Here is a 15814-nt window from a genome sequence, read left to right on the forward strand (position 1 = left end):
GGACTCCTGAGGGCCAGCCTTAGCAGTAAAGACTGAAGCAAAGGCGGCATTCAGTAACTCCACCTTCTCTGTATCCTCCGTCACCAGGGCACCCACCTCATTCAGCAGTAGCCCAACATTTTCCCTAGTCGTCCTTTTGCTACTTGAAGAAGCCCTTCTTCTTGTCCTTGACATCCCTTGCCAGATTTAATTCCAAGTGAGCCTCAGCCTTCCTTGTTGCATCCCTACATAATCTGACTACATCCCTATATTCCTCCCAAGTGGGCAGTCCCTTTTTCCACATTCTATAAACCTCCTTCTTCCCTTTGAGTTTTTCCAGGAGCTCCTTGATCATCCATGCAGGTCTCCTGCCTCCTTTGCTGGATTTCCTACTCTTCAGGATGCATCGATCTTGAGCTCGGAGGAAGTGGTGCTTGAATATCGACCAACTCTCTTGGACCCTCCCTACCTTCTAGAGCCCTAACCCATGGGATTCTCCCAAGCAGGTCTTTGAAGAGGCCAAAGTTAGCTCTCCTGAAGTCCAGGGTTGTAATCCTACCCATTGTCCTGCTCCTTCCACGCAGGATCCTGAATTCCACCATCTCATGGTCCCTGCAGCCAAGGCTGCCCCCAACCTTCACATCCCCAACCAGTCCTTCTTTGTTCGTTAGTACAAGGTCCAGCAGCACCCCTCTCCTCGTGGGCTCCTCCACCAGCTGTGTCAAGAAGTTATCATCAATGCTCTGCAGGAACCTCCTGGACTGTGTGTGCCTGGCCGTGTTGCCTTTCCAGCAAATATCAGGGTGGTTCAAGTCCCCCATGAGGACCAGGGCCTGTGATTGTGAGGCTACTCCCAGCTGCCTGTAGAAAGCCTCGTCGACTTCCTCTTCCTGATCAGGTGGCCTGTAGTAAACACCCACAACAGTGTCACCCATATTAGCCTGCCCCTTCATTCTTACCCATAAGCTCTCTACTCATTCTTCATCCATGCCTAGGCAGAGGAAAACCTACCTCAACCCTACAGGCATGAGTACATGGGCTGCAGTGCAAAGCAATCACAAAAGGGGATTCTTCCACGAAAAATGCCGCTCCAGTTTCCACTGGGCATTTTCCCAGACGGAGTGGAAGACTGACTCATACGTATGATCCTCTTGAAGGGACTTCTAAGTCCTTTTTGCAAGAAGTGAGTAAAGAATATGAAGACCAGGATTACAGAGGCCCTGCCTCCAGCAAGGTGGAGGAGAGGGACAATAGGGTTTATGGAACTGTGTGGATTCGATGGCCTGGCACATCAAATCCACGAGAGTATAAGGCTCTAGTGGACACCGGTGCACAGTGTACCCTAATGCCATCGAGCCATGAAGGGGCAGAACCCATCTGTATTTCTGGTGTGACAGGGGGATCCCAACAGTTGACTCTACTGAAGGCTGAAGCGAATCTAACTGGGAATGACTGGGAAAAGCACCCCATTGTGACTGTTCCAGAGGCTCCATGCATCCTGGAGAGGGTATTTCAAAGACCCAAAAGGGTACTGGTGGGCTTTTGGTATAACTGACTTGGACATGGAGGAAATTAACAATTGTCTGCTTTACCCGGTCTTTCAGAGGACCCTTCTGTTGTGGGGTAGCTAAGGGTCAAAGAACAACAGGTACCAATCGCTACCACAGCAGTGCACAGGCAGCAATATCGCACCAACCAAGACTCCCTGATTCCCATCCATAAGCTGATTCGTCAACTGGAGAGCCAAGGAGTGATCAGCAGAACCCACTCACCCTTTAACTGTCCCATATGGCCAGTGTGGAAGTCCAATGGAGAGTGGAGATTGACAGTAGACTGTCATGGCCTGAATGAAGTCACGCTGCCGATGAGTGCTGCTGTGTTGGACATATTACAATTTCAATTTGAAGTAGAGTCAAAGGCATCCAAGTGGTACGCCACAACGCATATCTCGAATGCTTCTTTCTCAATCCCTTTGGTGGCAGAGTGCAGGCTACAGTTTGGCATCCAGTACACCTGGAATCGACTGCTCCAGGAGTGGAAACACAGCCCCACTATTATCCAAGGACTGATCCAGGCTGCATTGGAACAGGGTGAAGCTCCAGAACACCTGCAATACATTGACAACATCACCGCATGAGCCAACACAGCAGACGAAGTTTTTGAGAAAGGGAAAAAAATAGTTGTCATGGTTTGATAAGGGACAGAGTTAATTTTCTTCCTAGTGGCTGGTATAATGCTGTGTTTTGGATTTAGGATGAGAATAATGTTGATAGCACGCTGATGTTTATAGTTGTTTCCAAGCAGTCAAGGACTTTTCAGCTTCTCATATTAGCCTGCCAACGAGAAGGAGAGGGATGTCCAAGAAGTTGGGAGGGGACACAGCCAGGAGATCTGACCCAAACTGACCAAAGGGATATTCCATACCATATGATGTCATGTTCCGTATATAACTGGGGTGCTGACTGGGAGGCAGTGCAGCTCGGGGTCTTGCTGAGCATCGACTTTGGGTGGTGAGAAATTGTGCCATTCATCACTTGTTTTGTATATTATTATTATTATTATTATTACTACTATTATTATTATTACCTTCCTTTTGTGTCCTATTAAACTGTCTTTATCTTAACCCACAAGTTTTAATTTTTTTTTACATTTTCGATTCTCTCAACAATCCCACTGTGGGGCGAGCAGTGCTCAAACGGCTGTGTGGTTGTTTTAGCTGCCAGCTGGGTTAAACCACGACAATAGTCCAAATGCTTCTGAAAGCCAGTTTAGCCATAATACAAAGTAAGGTCAAGGGACCTACAGAGGACATGCAGTTTTTATGAATAAAATGGCAATATGGGCGTCGTCAGATCCCAATGGATGTGATCAACAAAATAGCAGCCATGTCTCCACTGACTACAAAAAGGAAACACAGGCTTTCTTAGGCGTTGTGGGTTTCTGGAGAATGCACATTCCGAATTACAGTCTGATAGTAAGCCCTCTCTACCATGTAACCAGGAAGAAAAATGATTTCAAATGGGGCCCTGAGCAATGACAAGCCTTTGAACAAATTAAACAGGAAACAGTTCATGCCGTAGCTCTTGGGCCAGTCCGGGCAGGACCAGATGTAAAAAATGTGCTGTACACCGCAGCCGGGGAGAATGGCCCTACCTGGAGTCTCTGGCAGAAAGCACCAGGGGAGACTCGAGGTCGACCCCTGGTGTTTTGGAGTCGGGGATACAGAGGATCCGAGGCCCGCTACACTCCAACGGAAAAGGAGATATTGGCAGCCTACGAAGGGGTTCGAGCTGCTTCAGAGGTGATTGGCACTGAAGCACAGCTCCTCCTGGCACCCCGACTGCCAGGGCTGGGCTGGATCTTCAAAGGGAGGGCCTCCTCTACACACCATGTAGCTGATGCTACATGGAGTAAGTGGGTTGCACTGATCACACAGTGGGCTCCCATAGGAAGCCCCAATCGTCCAGGAATTCTGGAAGTGATCACAGACTGGCCAGAAGGCAAAGATTTCAGAATGTCGCCAGAAGAGGAGGTGACACATGCTGAAGAGGCTCCACCATATGATAAACTAACAGAAGATGAGAAGCCATATGCCCTCTTCACTGATGGGTCCTGTCACATTGTGGGGAAGCATCGGAGGTGGAAGGCTGCTATATGGAGTCCTACACGACAAGTCACAGAAGCTGCTGAAGGAGAAGGTGAATCAAGTCACCTTGCAGAGGTGAAAGCTATCTAACTGGCTTTAGACAATGCTGAACGACAAAAGTGGCCAGTGCTAGATCTTTATACTGACTCATGTTCGGTAACAAATGCCCTGTGGGGTGGTTACAGCAGTGCAGACGCAAGCCCATCTGGGATGGCCCATTGTGGTGAGATATTGCTGCCTGGCTAGAGAAGCTAGCTGTAAAAGTACACCAATGTACCCAAGAGTCGAGCCTCTGAGGAACATCAAAACAACCAGCAGGTGCATCAGGCTGCTAAGATTGAAGTGGCTCAGGTGGATTTGGACTGGCAACAGAAAGGTAAATTATTTATAGCTCTTTGGGCCCATGACACCTCAGGCCATCAAGGAAAGGATGCACCATATAGATGGGCCCGTGATTGAGGGGTAGACTTGACCATGGATGCCATTGCACAGGTTATCCATGAATGTGAAACATGCGCTGCAATCAAGCAAGCCAAGTGGTTAAAGCCTCTGTGGTATGGAGGACGACGGCTGAAATATAAATACGGGGAGGCCTGGCAGATTGATTACATCACACTCCCACAAACCTGCCAAGGCAAGCGCTATGTACTTACAATGGTCGAAGCAACGACTGGATGGCTGGAAACATATCCCATGCCCCATGCCACCGCCCAGAACACTATCCCGGGCCTTGAAAAGCAAGTCCTATGTTGACATGGCACCCCAGAAAGAATTGAGTCAGACAACGGGACTCATTTCCAAAACAACCTCATAGACACCTGGGCCAAAGAGCATGGCATTGAGTGGGTGTATCATCACATCCCCTACCATGCACCAGCCTCTGGGAAAATCAAATGATACAATGGACTGCTGAAGACTACACTGAGAGGCCATCTGGTTAGTTAACACTAGGGGGTTTACCAATTGATTGGTCTACCAATCAAGCTGGCCCTGCCCAATCAAAACTTCCACACTCTGTAGAAGGGGATAAAGTTCCCATAGCGCACATGAAGAATATGTTGGGGAAAACAGTCTGGGTTACTCCTACCTCGGGCAAAGGCAAACCCATCTGTGGGATTGCTTTTGCTCAAGGACCTGGGTGCACTTGGTGGGTGATGTGGAAGGATGGGGAAGTCCAATGTGCACCTCAAGGTGATTTGATTTTGGGTGAGAATAGCCAATGATTTAAATTGTATGATGTTGATTGCTACATAATATTGCATATCATCACTACTATGATTGCTATATGCCATAACAACGGTATTACAGTACAAATCACCGAGACTAATGAAGAATGAACTTTGATGAAACCGAGCAAGGTGCAGCGGTGATGAAACCAGAACTGGCTTCAGCAACGAGCGCCCAGCAACTTCCTCAAGGCTGACATCTTCAACCCGCAGACCGTGAGCATGGGCTGCACCACATACATCAGCTACGAGCTCTGGATGCAGCATGCAACAATCCAACATCACACACCATCTCTCCTGCCCTGAGAGACTGCTATGACAGATGGAGCCCAAAAGTCATGGACTAAAGGAAGTCAACGGACATCTTAGAGGGATGACCCATAGACTAAGGGAATGCTATCTGTGTGTACATATCAAAAGACAGGAAAAGTGGTGGTGATTAATTGGAATGTATTGGGAAGTATAGGACCTGGGCATGACGTAGATGGTATGGAATAAGGGGTGGATACTGTCCTGGTTTCGGCAGGGATAGAGTTAATTCTCTGTCTAGTAGCTGGTACAGTGCTGTGTTTTGGATTTAGTATGAGAATAATGTTGATAACACACTGATGGTTTCAGTTGTTGCTAGGTAGTTGTTTTGCCTACACTAAGTCAAGGACTTTCCAGCTTCTCACGCCCTGCCAGGTGCACAAGAAGCTGGGAGAGCATAGCCAGGACAGCTGACCCAGACTAACCAAAGGGACATTCCCCACCATATAACATCATGCTCCGTATTTAACTGGGGAAGCTAGCCGGGAGACAGATTCGCTGCTCGGAAACAGACTGGGCATTGGGTTGTTGATTTTTATTTTTTTTTTCCTTTCTCATGTGGTGAGCAATTGCATTTGTGCATCACTTGTTTTATATTTATTATTATTGTTGTTTTCGTTATTGTTGTTGCTGTTGTTGTCTTCCTTTGTTATCCTATTAAACTGTCTTTATCTCAACCCACGAGTTTTTTTTCCATTCTCCTCCCCAGCCCCTTGGTGGGGGGAGGGGTGAGTAAGCAGCTGTGTAGTGCTCTAGTTACCAGCTGGGGTCATATTTTTGTTGCTCACTTTTGGCCAGATTCTTCATTTAGAGCACGAAAATTCAATATTGGTTCTTTTTTTTTTTTTTTAATTCATGAAACAAGCATTGTTACTTGTGATATAAAGGCTATGTTCTGTGTGTTTGTATAGGAAAAAACTGAATTTTTGATGATGCTTGGCTTGCAGTTGTGACATAGGCTTGCTTTCATACTGTAGATCTATGAAGATTCCATTGTTCTTCAGTCTGTATTCAAAAGCGCACGACAGAAGATTGCTAAAGAAGAGAGTGAGGATGAAAGCAACGATGATGATGATGATGATGATCATGATGAAGAAGAAGAAGAGGAGTCAGAGTCAGAATGTAAGCTCCGTACTGAATTCTGAGTAGGAAATACATTTAGGGAAGAGCAGGGAATTGATTTTTCCATTTATGTCTGAGACTGGTTATAGATTTTCATTTTCCACTAGTGGAATTAGTTTCTTATAAAGTTTGCCATTTTGGCTGCTTCCATTCAGCTTAAGTCTCTTGGCTACTCTATACTGGCTATATTTCTTAGAATTGTGCTGAAGACTTCAAGTATTTACAGTAGGTGCTTGTAATCACTGCTCAGATGGAAACAGATCTGACTTATCCTTATCTGACTGACCATTAGTATATATGGACCCTTATTTTCCTGATCATGTCACTTGGAAATATAAGTGCCTAGAACTAGTGACTTCCTTAATCCATAGGTGAGAAACCCTTCTGATATTATGCAACATATATGATTAAGAAACAGAAAATGTTACTTCAGTGAGACAAAGGGAAAAAGGAACTCAGATTGTTTGGCAAGCAGGAGATGCCATTCATAATTTAAAAGGACCAGCTTTATAATTCATAATTTAAAAGGACCAGGAGGGATCCCTTCATTCTGCTTTCTGCCACCCCAGTGCTTCTACCCCATATTTTCTAACTACCTAGAACTGCACTTTGAAAGTGTGTCTGAATAAAGAAACTAGAGTACTTTTGCCTTGAGCTACTCTGCAAGTATTACAAGCAGCTGTGCAGACCATGCAACTTCAGCAGTTCATCTGGAAATGAGCAGATATCCTGGAACTGGGCACTTGTGTTCTCTTCAGTAAGCTGTCAACTCAGAAATTTCCAGTCACCTCCACATGGAGTTTGTGTAGTTAAAAAACCCCCAAATTGTCTGTTCCTATTGAAGATAGACGTTTTTCTATGTGCAGGCAAAAAAATCTACTTTATTTCTTATCATGCATCTTCTTGTACAAGGTTCCTTGAGAGTAGTTGCAACACCAAAGGCTATCTGTAAGTGCCGTGCATTCTAAAAGTGAAAGAAGGATGCACCCGATGAACTCTTGGATTTTCTCGATAGTTTAATGCAAATTAGTCCTGCAAATATCAAGAACACAAGTAAAAGCAAATATCTCTACTTAATTCCACAATCCAGACAAAGAACAGAAAGAGGATTTTTTTCAGGCTACAAGAATAGAATTTACATGAAGACAGACTGTTTAAAAATTGTTTAAGTTATTTAGTAGGAAAATGGTATACAATAAATAAAGGCAGATGTTACGTTCACATTCCACTTTTTACAGCAAAATCAGTGAAAGTCAAAATCAAGCTGAACAAGAAGGATGAAAAAAGCCAGGACAAAGGCAAAGGCAAGAAGAGGCAAAGCCGAGTAAAAGCAAAGCCTGTCGTGAGTGACAATGACAGTGATGAGGATCAAGATGAAAACGTAAGTTTTGTTCACTGAGATTTTGGAAATGGTTGCAGTGATTTCATCTATACTCTGTCCTGTTTGCACTCAGAATTTTCACCTCTTCGTGCTTAGAAACATTAAATATTGTTTTTAATCTGTATCATCGTCTTGGGAGGATGGGGAAGCAGGTTCAAACTGTGTTAGGATTTGCTTGCGAGATCTGGTCTTGGTGCTGGAAGACAAAAAGTCTGATGCTTTTGGCACTTACTTTTTGAAGATGTTCTTTCTTTCTTCAAAACTTTAAAACTCATGGTTTGTTTGCTTTCATTCCCACCCTAGAAACACTTGGTTTTGATTTCTTGTAGGTGTTTCTATTAATGCAACAAATGAAGATAGATATTTCCAGACATTTTTAAAATACCTGGGTAGAGAGAAAGGAGCTAGTGTTTCCTGACTCTGTGCCTTTTCTTCTCTAAGGAAGCCCACAGTAATTTAATTGGAATGAAATGTCACGAAAGGAAAATAGTAAATAACATATTACTTTTCTTATGGCTATCTTGATTTGTCAATTTAATTGTAATTTTTCTTTAAAAAATCCATAGAATGCTTGGCAAAGAATTTCTGACTTTTCTTGTGTTTCTTACCTCTAGGACCAGTCAGAAGCAAGCAGAAGTGATGATGAGTAATTCACAGAGTTTATTTCCTTGGCAGAACTGACCCCATCCCCTTCCCTTCTCTCATTTTACAACCACTGAATTCTTTTTGTCAAACAGACATTGCGTTGTATTCTCATCCTCTATAAACTAGCTCTAGGACAGTGCCTGACAAACATATGATATCGTAGTGTAAAAAAAGGAAAAAAGTAACATCTTATGACCGAATGGGCCTCAAAGATTTTTTTTTAAAAAATCTCCAAAACAACAGAAAAGCTTTTGATGAAAAAATGTGCATTGATAGTATATTTCTATGGGTTGGGTTTCCTTTGCAATGGTTGCATCATGCCTGGGTTTTTTTGTTTGTTGTTTTCAGTGTCATCAGAAAGACAAAAAAAATGTCTTTTGTAGCACTGATAACCAGGAGAAGCCATAAAAAGCCACTGGTTATTTTATTTTTCATCAGGCAGTTTTCTGCTCTATTGTTTTTTTACACTGTGGTGCATATATGCAACTTTGTTTAATAGCTTATAAATGTACAGTAGTTAGCCTTTACCTCACCTTGTCCTGTATACATTTTTTCACTTTATGCTTTATGATCTTCACAAAAATGCTTTTTTGAATTGTAGCAAATTTATGTGTACTGTAAACTTTGCTGAACTTTTATCCTCTTGATTGAAAACAATGGGTTGAAAAATGTTTTAGAATATTGCAATCTATATAGTGTAATGAATGGCTTCTTTCATAAAACCGATCTTCTGTGTTATCAATGTGAATTTTCACCTTTTCCCTAAAGTGTACTTAATCTCTGCTTTCTTTGCACAATATCATTGGTTGCAAATCATAAGCCTGAGGCAAATAAAATTCCATTCCTTTTGAAGAATGTTGTATTGGTGCTTTCCTAATAAAGGGATAATTTATCTCAATAAGCACAGCCTTGTGTTATGAATTCCACAAAAATCCTTTTTACTATAGTGACATGAGTGCCTCTTGTAGAGAGACCCAAGGTGCTCTGCTCTAAACAGGTAACCTAAGAGCTTGTCTGAATTCCATAGGAACATCTGCAAAGAGAGATACAAGTGACAGCTATTAAAAGATACCGTGAAATGGAAGGATAATTCCAGTCCCTAACTAGAATTCAAGTGATTAATCAATAAAACAAACATCTTTGTTCCTTTTTATTTTTTTAGGAAATGTTTCTGTCCATATGTTTTAGTGGGAGTGAATACAATTAGTTATGTAGGCAATCACCCCATCTATAAATTAGTTTATTTTCTTCATTACAAAAAATCAGATCATGCTTTCCAGGACTGAGATGCACTAAGATGTGGTAATGTAAAGAGACTACAAGTATGTAATATCGGCACTTAATATTGCTGTTATTTCCTGTAGAAACCCAAACTTCTCACATTCTAAATATACGATCAATATAAAATTTTTACACCTAGAACATTTCTTAAACTGAAGATTTCTAAGTTACATGAACCATTTGTTTCTCAGTATGAATCCTCATTGTTAAGGATGTTATGGGAGCTGTCAAGCCTAGAGGATTCGGACTTGTGATTTCCTCCTTCTTGACCACTGAAGTCCATCTGGGTGCACTCTAAGACCCACTCGTACGATACATCTGCTACTGTCCACATTTTCAGGTTTGGCCAGTAGTGAGGCTGAGCGTGTATTCCAGAAAGGCACATACACACACATGGGATACTAACACAGGTGGCCACACAGAGTACAATAGGCAGAATCATAGAATCATAGAATATCTTGAGTTGGGACCCATAAGGATCATCGAGTCCAACTCCCCGCCCCTCGCAGGACTACCTAAAACTAAACCATATGACTAAGAACGTCGTCCAGATGCTCCTTGAACTTGGACAGGCTTAGTGCCGTGACCACTTCCCTGGGGAGCCGGTTTCAGTGACCGACCACCCTCTCAGTGAAGAACCTTTTCCTAAGGTCCAATCTGAACTTCCCCTGACACAGCTTCATACCATTTCCTCGTGTCCTATCGCTGGTCACCAGAGAGAGAGAGGAGATCAGCACCTCCCCCTCCACTGCCCCCCTTGAGAAAGTTGTAGACTGCAATGAAGTCACCCCTCAGCCTTCTCTTCTCTAAGCTGAACAAACCAAGTGACCTCAGCTGCTCCTCGTAAGTCTTGCCCTCAAGACCTTTCACCATCTTGGTCGCCCTCCTCTGGACACACTCTAATAGTTTGATGTCACTCTTATACTGAGGTGCCCTTTTGGCTGCCAGGGCACACTGTTGACTCATATTCAACTTGCCATCAACCCAAACCCCCAGATCTCTTTCCGCGGAGCTGCTGTCCAGCCTCTCGTCCCCCAATTTGTATGCATAACCAGAATTAGCCGTCCCAGGTGCAGAATCCGGCACTTGCTCTTGTTAAATTTCATACGGTTGGTGATTGCCCAGCTCTCTAGTCTATCCAGAACTCTCTGTAAGACCTCTCTATCCTCAAGGGAGTCCACGGCTCCTCCTGGTTTAGTATCATCAGCAAACTTACTTAAAGTACATTCGACTCCAGTGTCCAGATCATTTATAAAAACATTAAAGAGCACTGGCCCTAAAATTGAGCCCTGGGGAACCCCACTGGTGACTGGCCACCAGCCTGATACAAACCCATTTACTATAACTCTTTGAGCCTGGCCCCTCAGCCGGTTGTTCACCCAACGTATTACGTACTTCTCTAGCTGTATGCTGGATGTTTTGTCCAGAAGGATACTGTGAGAGACAGTATCAAAAGCCTTGCTAAAATAAAAAAACCCCACATCTACTGCCTTCCTTTGGTCAACTAGATGGGTGACCTTGTCATAAAAGGAAATGAAGTTAGTTAAGCAGGACTTTCCCCTTGTGAATCCGTGTTGGGTATGACCAATGACTGCATAGTCTCTCAAGTGTTTTTCAATAACTCCCAGAATAACCTTCTCCATAATTTTACCAGGCACCGAAGTGAGACTGACAGGCCTGAAATTACCAGGGTCTTCCTTCTTACTCTTCTTGAAAATTGGGACAACATTTGCCAGCTTCCAGTCAACTGGGACCTCTCCAGACTCCCAAGACCATTGAAAAATAATGGAGAGAGGTCCTGCGATAACATTGGCCAGCTCTTTCAGTACCCTGGGATGAATCCCATCAGGCCCCATAGACTTATGTGCGTCCAACTGGAGCAGCAAGTCTCAAGCAACTTCAGAGTCGGCTGGGAGTTTATCATCCCCCTGGTCACAGTCTTCCAACACAGTGCTCCAGGGGTCCCAGGGCCCATCATCAGTGTTGAAGACAGAGACGAAGAAGGCATTAAAACGTTTCTGCTTTGTCTATGTCCCTATTTGTGAGGTGAATGACCCCATCAAGCAATGGACTAATGTTATCTCTGATTCTCCTTTTGCTATTAACATATTTTAAAAAGCTCTTTTTGTTGTCCTTCACGGTGCTGGCCAGCTTGAATTCTAATTGAGCTTTCGCCATGCAAATTTTCTCCCTACAGTGGCAAACGGCATCTCTGTAGTCCTCCCGTGTCACCTGTCCTTGCTTCCAATGTCGGTACACTTTCCTTTCCCACCTAAGTTCTAGAAGAAGATCCCTGCTCAGCCAAGCTGTCCTTCTGCCCCGCTTGCTTGACTTCTGGCACTTTGGAATTGCCTGCTCCTGCGCTCTTAAGAGATGGCTCAAAAAAAAGTGACCAGCATTCATGGATCCCAATACCTTCAAAAGCAGATTACCAGGGGACTTTACTAACTAGCTCCTTCAGCAGCCCAAAGTCTGCTCTCCCCATATCCAGGGTCGAAGTTTTGCTGGCAGTTTTTCTCCTATCGCCAGAAATTTGAAACCCAACTACTTTGTGGTCACTGTGACCAAGACAGCCAACAATCACTACTTCACCCATGAGTCCCTCTCTGTTTACAAACAACAAATCTAGGAGGACATCTTTCCTAGTTGGCTCCCTTAGTACCTGCACCAAGAAGTTATCTTCAACGTGCTTCAGGAATTTCCTGGACCTGTTTGTGTCTGCTGTATGATATTCCCAGTTGACACCTGGGAAGTTAAAATCACCCATAAGGACAAGGGCAGCTGATCTAGAGATATGCCTTAATTGCTTGTAGAATAATTCATCGATGTCATCGTCCTGGCTGGGTGGTTGATAGTAGACTCCCACAACAACATCCGCTTTATTTGTTTTCCCCTTCATCCTTACCCAGAGGCTCTCAACTGTGTCATTGCCAACTGCAAGCACCATACAATCCAACCCCTCCCTTACATACAGCGACACACACACCCACCCCCCCCCCGCCTCACCTGCCCTGCCTATCCCTCCTGAAGAGCCTATAACCATCCATCACGGCACACCAGTCACAGGACTCATCCCACCAGGTTTTGCCAATGATGTCAAAGCTCTGGGACTGCTTCTAGCTCCTCTTCTTTATTCCTCATGCTGCGCACATTAGTATGGAGACATTTCAAATGTGCTCCAGTGTACTCAGCACACTGTGGAGCAGACTGAAGGACCTCGCTAGCACACTGTCCCACAAACACTGGCGTGCCATCCCATGGCATATCACTAGTGAGCCTGGTTTTATCCTTTCCCTTTCAAATCTAGTTTAAAGCTCTTTCAATGAGCCCTGCTAACTCCTGCACAAAGATCCTTTTCCCCCTTTGAGAAACGTGTACCCCATCTGTCGCCACCAGACCTGGTGTCGTGTAGACCGACCCATGATCAAAAAACCCCAAATTTTGCCGGTGACACCAGTGACAGAGCCAGGTATTGATCAGCTGGGTCTTCCTGTGTCTTCCAACAACATTCCCTGCAACTGGAAGGACAAAGGAGAACACTACTTGTGCTCCTGATCCCTTAACCAGTCATCTCAAGGCCCCGAAGTCTCTTTTGATCACCCTTGGACGACTTATTGCAAGGAAGTTTTCTCATAACATCTTTAACCTGGGCCCCAGGGAGGCAGCAGACTTCCCTAAGAAGTGGGTCTGGTGAAGATCCGTCTTTTTGACAAAAAGTTATTTTATAAAATTGAAAACATTCATTTGCCAAAATAAACCAAAACTCTAGGATCAACTGAAAACATAAATGTTGAAGAGCTATGGTGTCCATTTTTAACATGATAAGGCTCCATAATGCTCAGTTCCTCTCTCCAAATACAGCAACTATTTTGAAAGTACATGGCATTTTAAATTTCATAAGAGGACAGGTAAATCAAAGCTACAAACTTCAGTTTGGTTCCCACATAAAAACCTTAAAACATTCACTGAATCTGTGTTACAGTATATTGTAAACCTACAGTTAAGGGTTTTACATGACAATAAATGTTTTGTACTCACTAAAATGGAGGTGGAGTAGAACGCAGTATGTAGTAGCTCTAAATTAACTTTCTACAGTCTTTTATTTTCAAAATAATCAAAAGAAGCCTGCATCTATATCTATACATCCCATTTCCCCTCCATTGGTAAGATTTCTACACTTCAGGAAAAAAGTATGATTACCACTTCAGTTCTCACTAAATACTCATGTAATTTGTAATTCAAACATGAAATAAATAAAGCAGTTGGAAAAGCGATAGTGTTCTGACACAGTGTTCTGGTGGCATAAGCTGTGGAACTGTTGGTTCCCCTCCCCACCAATATTTCATACATTCAACATTTGGAAAAAGCTAGCTGGTTTTTGTGTGGGTTTTTTTTTAAAATCATTACATATTTTGTGGGTGTGCATATACTTGAACGCGTGTGCATATGGGAAGAAATGAAAATAAGAAGTGGAGGGGAATAGAAGAAACTTGAGAGTTAAAACAGACCCCACCAACCCTAACAACAATGAAAAAAATCACATGCATAAAAAGCCTTCATTAAGTAGACTATTAAAAACTGCCCCAAAAATCCTGCAAAAGAATACAAGAAGTCCAAAATATTTGGATTTTGAACTAGTGAAACTCTCTTCTTCCTCTCAATGTGTGCGCATTTACTATCATCTTGAATTACTCAATAATATTTTTCCTTCAATTTTATCATATTTTTCTCTAAACCCAGAAATGTGCAGAGCTAGAAGAGAAAGCATGTGTACTTTTTAATGTAGTCTAGTAAAAAATGCAAGTGAAAATTGTGAGAAGTATACAACAAATAATACTGATGCAACATATCACATATTAAGCTAAGTTTTAACTGATGACATCTTCAGTACCCTCTTTGGGAGCATTCCTAGAATGCATTTTCAGAGAGGTTCCAATCCTACACAAAAGGCATGTTTGTAACTGAATGATAGGGAGCAGCAACATTGCTTTTAATATATGTCACACTGGAAATAATTGTATGAACATGTGAAGTAATAGTATAAATCAAACCTGTGTCACAGTGAATATAAAAAACGTATGAGCTGTGTTATTTCACAGTTTTAACTGCTTTCAATACAATAGATTTAATGACTACTGAAGGAATGTCTTTTAATATGGAAAGATTCTGGCAGATATTCACAAGGGGTTTTTCTTAAATTTTATTAAAAATAGTTAAGATGAGTATTTTGAAAGCCTAAAATAAAGAATTACAGATGACAAAACCTTTCATTAACCTAAAGCAACTCATTAAGCCACAGAAATTATATCAGTATCTGACAGTTATTCTGTTTAAGCTGAGAGATGTGTTATGCATGGAAAAATACTGTTATCTCAATTATGATAGTTAATTGTTTTCTTGAATTGTTTGGAGGTGATATGAAAATTAGACTCCTTTAAGGAATCACAGAATCACAGAATAGTTGAGGTTGGAAGGGACCTCTGGAGACTGCCTAGTTCAACACCCACACCCCCCACCCTCCCCAAACAGGGTCAACTAGAGCAGGTTCCTCAGGGCCATGTCCAGTTGGGTTTTTAATATCTCCAAGGACAGAGACTCCACAACCTCTCTGGGCAACCTGTTCTAGTGTTTGACCACCCTCACAGTAAAAAAGAGGGGTTTTTTCTTATGTTTAAATGAAATTTCCTGTATTTTAGTTTGTGCCCATTGCCTGTTGTCCTGTCACTGAGAAGAGTCTGGCTCCATTTTCTTTACTTCCTCCCATCAGGTATTTAGACACATTGATAAGATCCCCCCTGAGCCTTCTCTTCTCCAGGCTAAACAATCCCGGCTCTCTCAACCTCTTCCTTATGCCAGATGCTCCAATCCCTTAATTATCTTAGTGGCCCTTTATTGGACTCACTGTAGTATGTCCATTTCTTTCTTGTAGTTGGAAGCCCAGAACTGGACACAGTACTCCAGATGTGGTCTCATCAGTGCTGAGTAGATACTTGGTATAGGCTCAGTTGACTCTGATGCCTCCCTTGATGGAGCTTGTTCCTCCTCAATTGTTCCCAGGGCACTATACCTGTTCTGTAATTGCAGATCTGCAAGCAGAGAAGGAGTCTTCCTTCTGTTGCCAGAAGTCACAAGCTTCAGGTCTTCCCTGTCATGGGAGTCTCCATCTACTGGTCATAGGATCACATGATAATTTGGGTTGGAAGGGTCCTCAGTAGGTCATCTAGT

General features: G+C 43.0%; 1 protein-coding gene and 1 long non-coding RNA gene across 7 annotated transcripts in view; one reads left to right on the forward strand and one right to left on the reverse strand.

Moving 5' to 3' along the window:
* The window catches only part of LOC142599246 (uncharacterized), a 426921-nt gene that overhangs the window by 297055 nt on the left and 114052 nt on the right, over nucleotides 1-15814 (reverse strand). The window lies entirely within an intron of this gene.
* LOC142599148 (SWI/SNF-related matrix-associated actin-dependent regulator of chromatin subfamily A member 2) overlaps nucleotides 1-15814 on the forward strand; it is a 686065-nt gene that overhangs the window by 200465 nt on the left and 469786 nt on the right. For all 6 annotated transcript variants that reach the window (XM_075738850.1, XM_075738849.1, XM_075738852.1 and 3 more), the window contains 3 exons: nucleotides 6138-6282; nucleotides 7521-7663; nucleotides 8278-8617. In XM_075738850.1, the coding sequence (XP_075594965.1) occupies nucleotides 6138-6282; nucleotides 7521-7663; nucleotides 8278-8313 (324 nt within the window). In that variant the 3' untranslated portion in view covers nucleotides 8314-8617. The remainder of the gene's footprint in view (nucleotides 1-6137; nucleotides 6283-7520; nucleotides 7664-8277; nucleotides 8618-15814) is intronic.

This window comes from Balearica regulorum, chromosome W (assembly GCF_011004875.1).
Source record: "Balearica regulorum gibbericeps isolate bBalReg1 chromosome W, bBalReg1.pri, whole genome shotgun sequence".
Lineage (NCBI taxonomy): Eukaryota > Metazoa > Chordata > Aves > Gruiformes > Gruidae > Balearica > Balearica regulorum.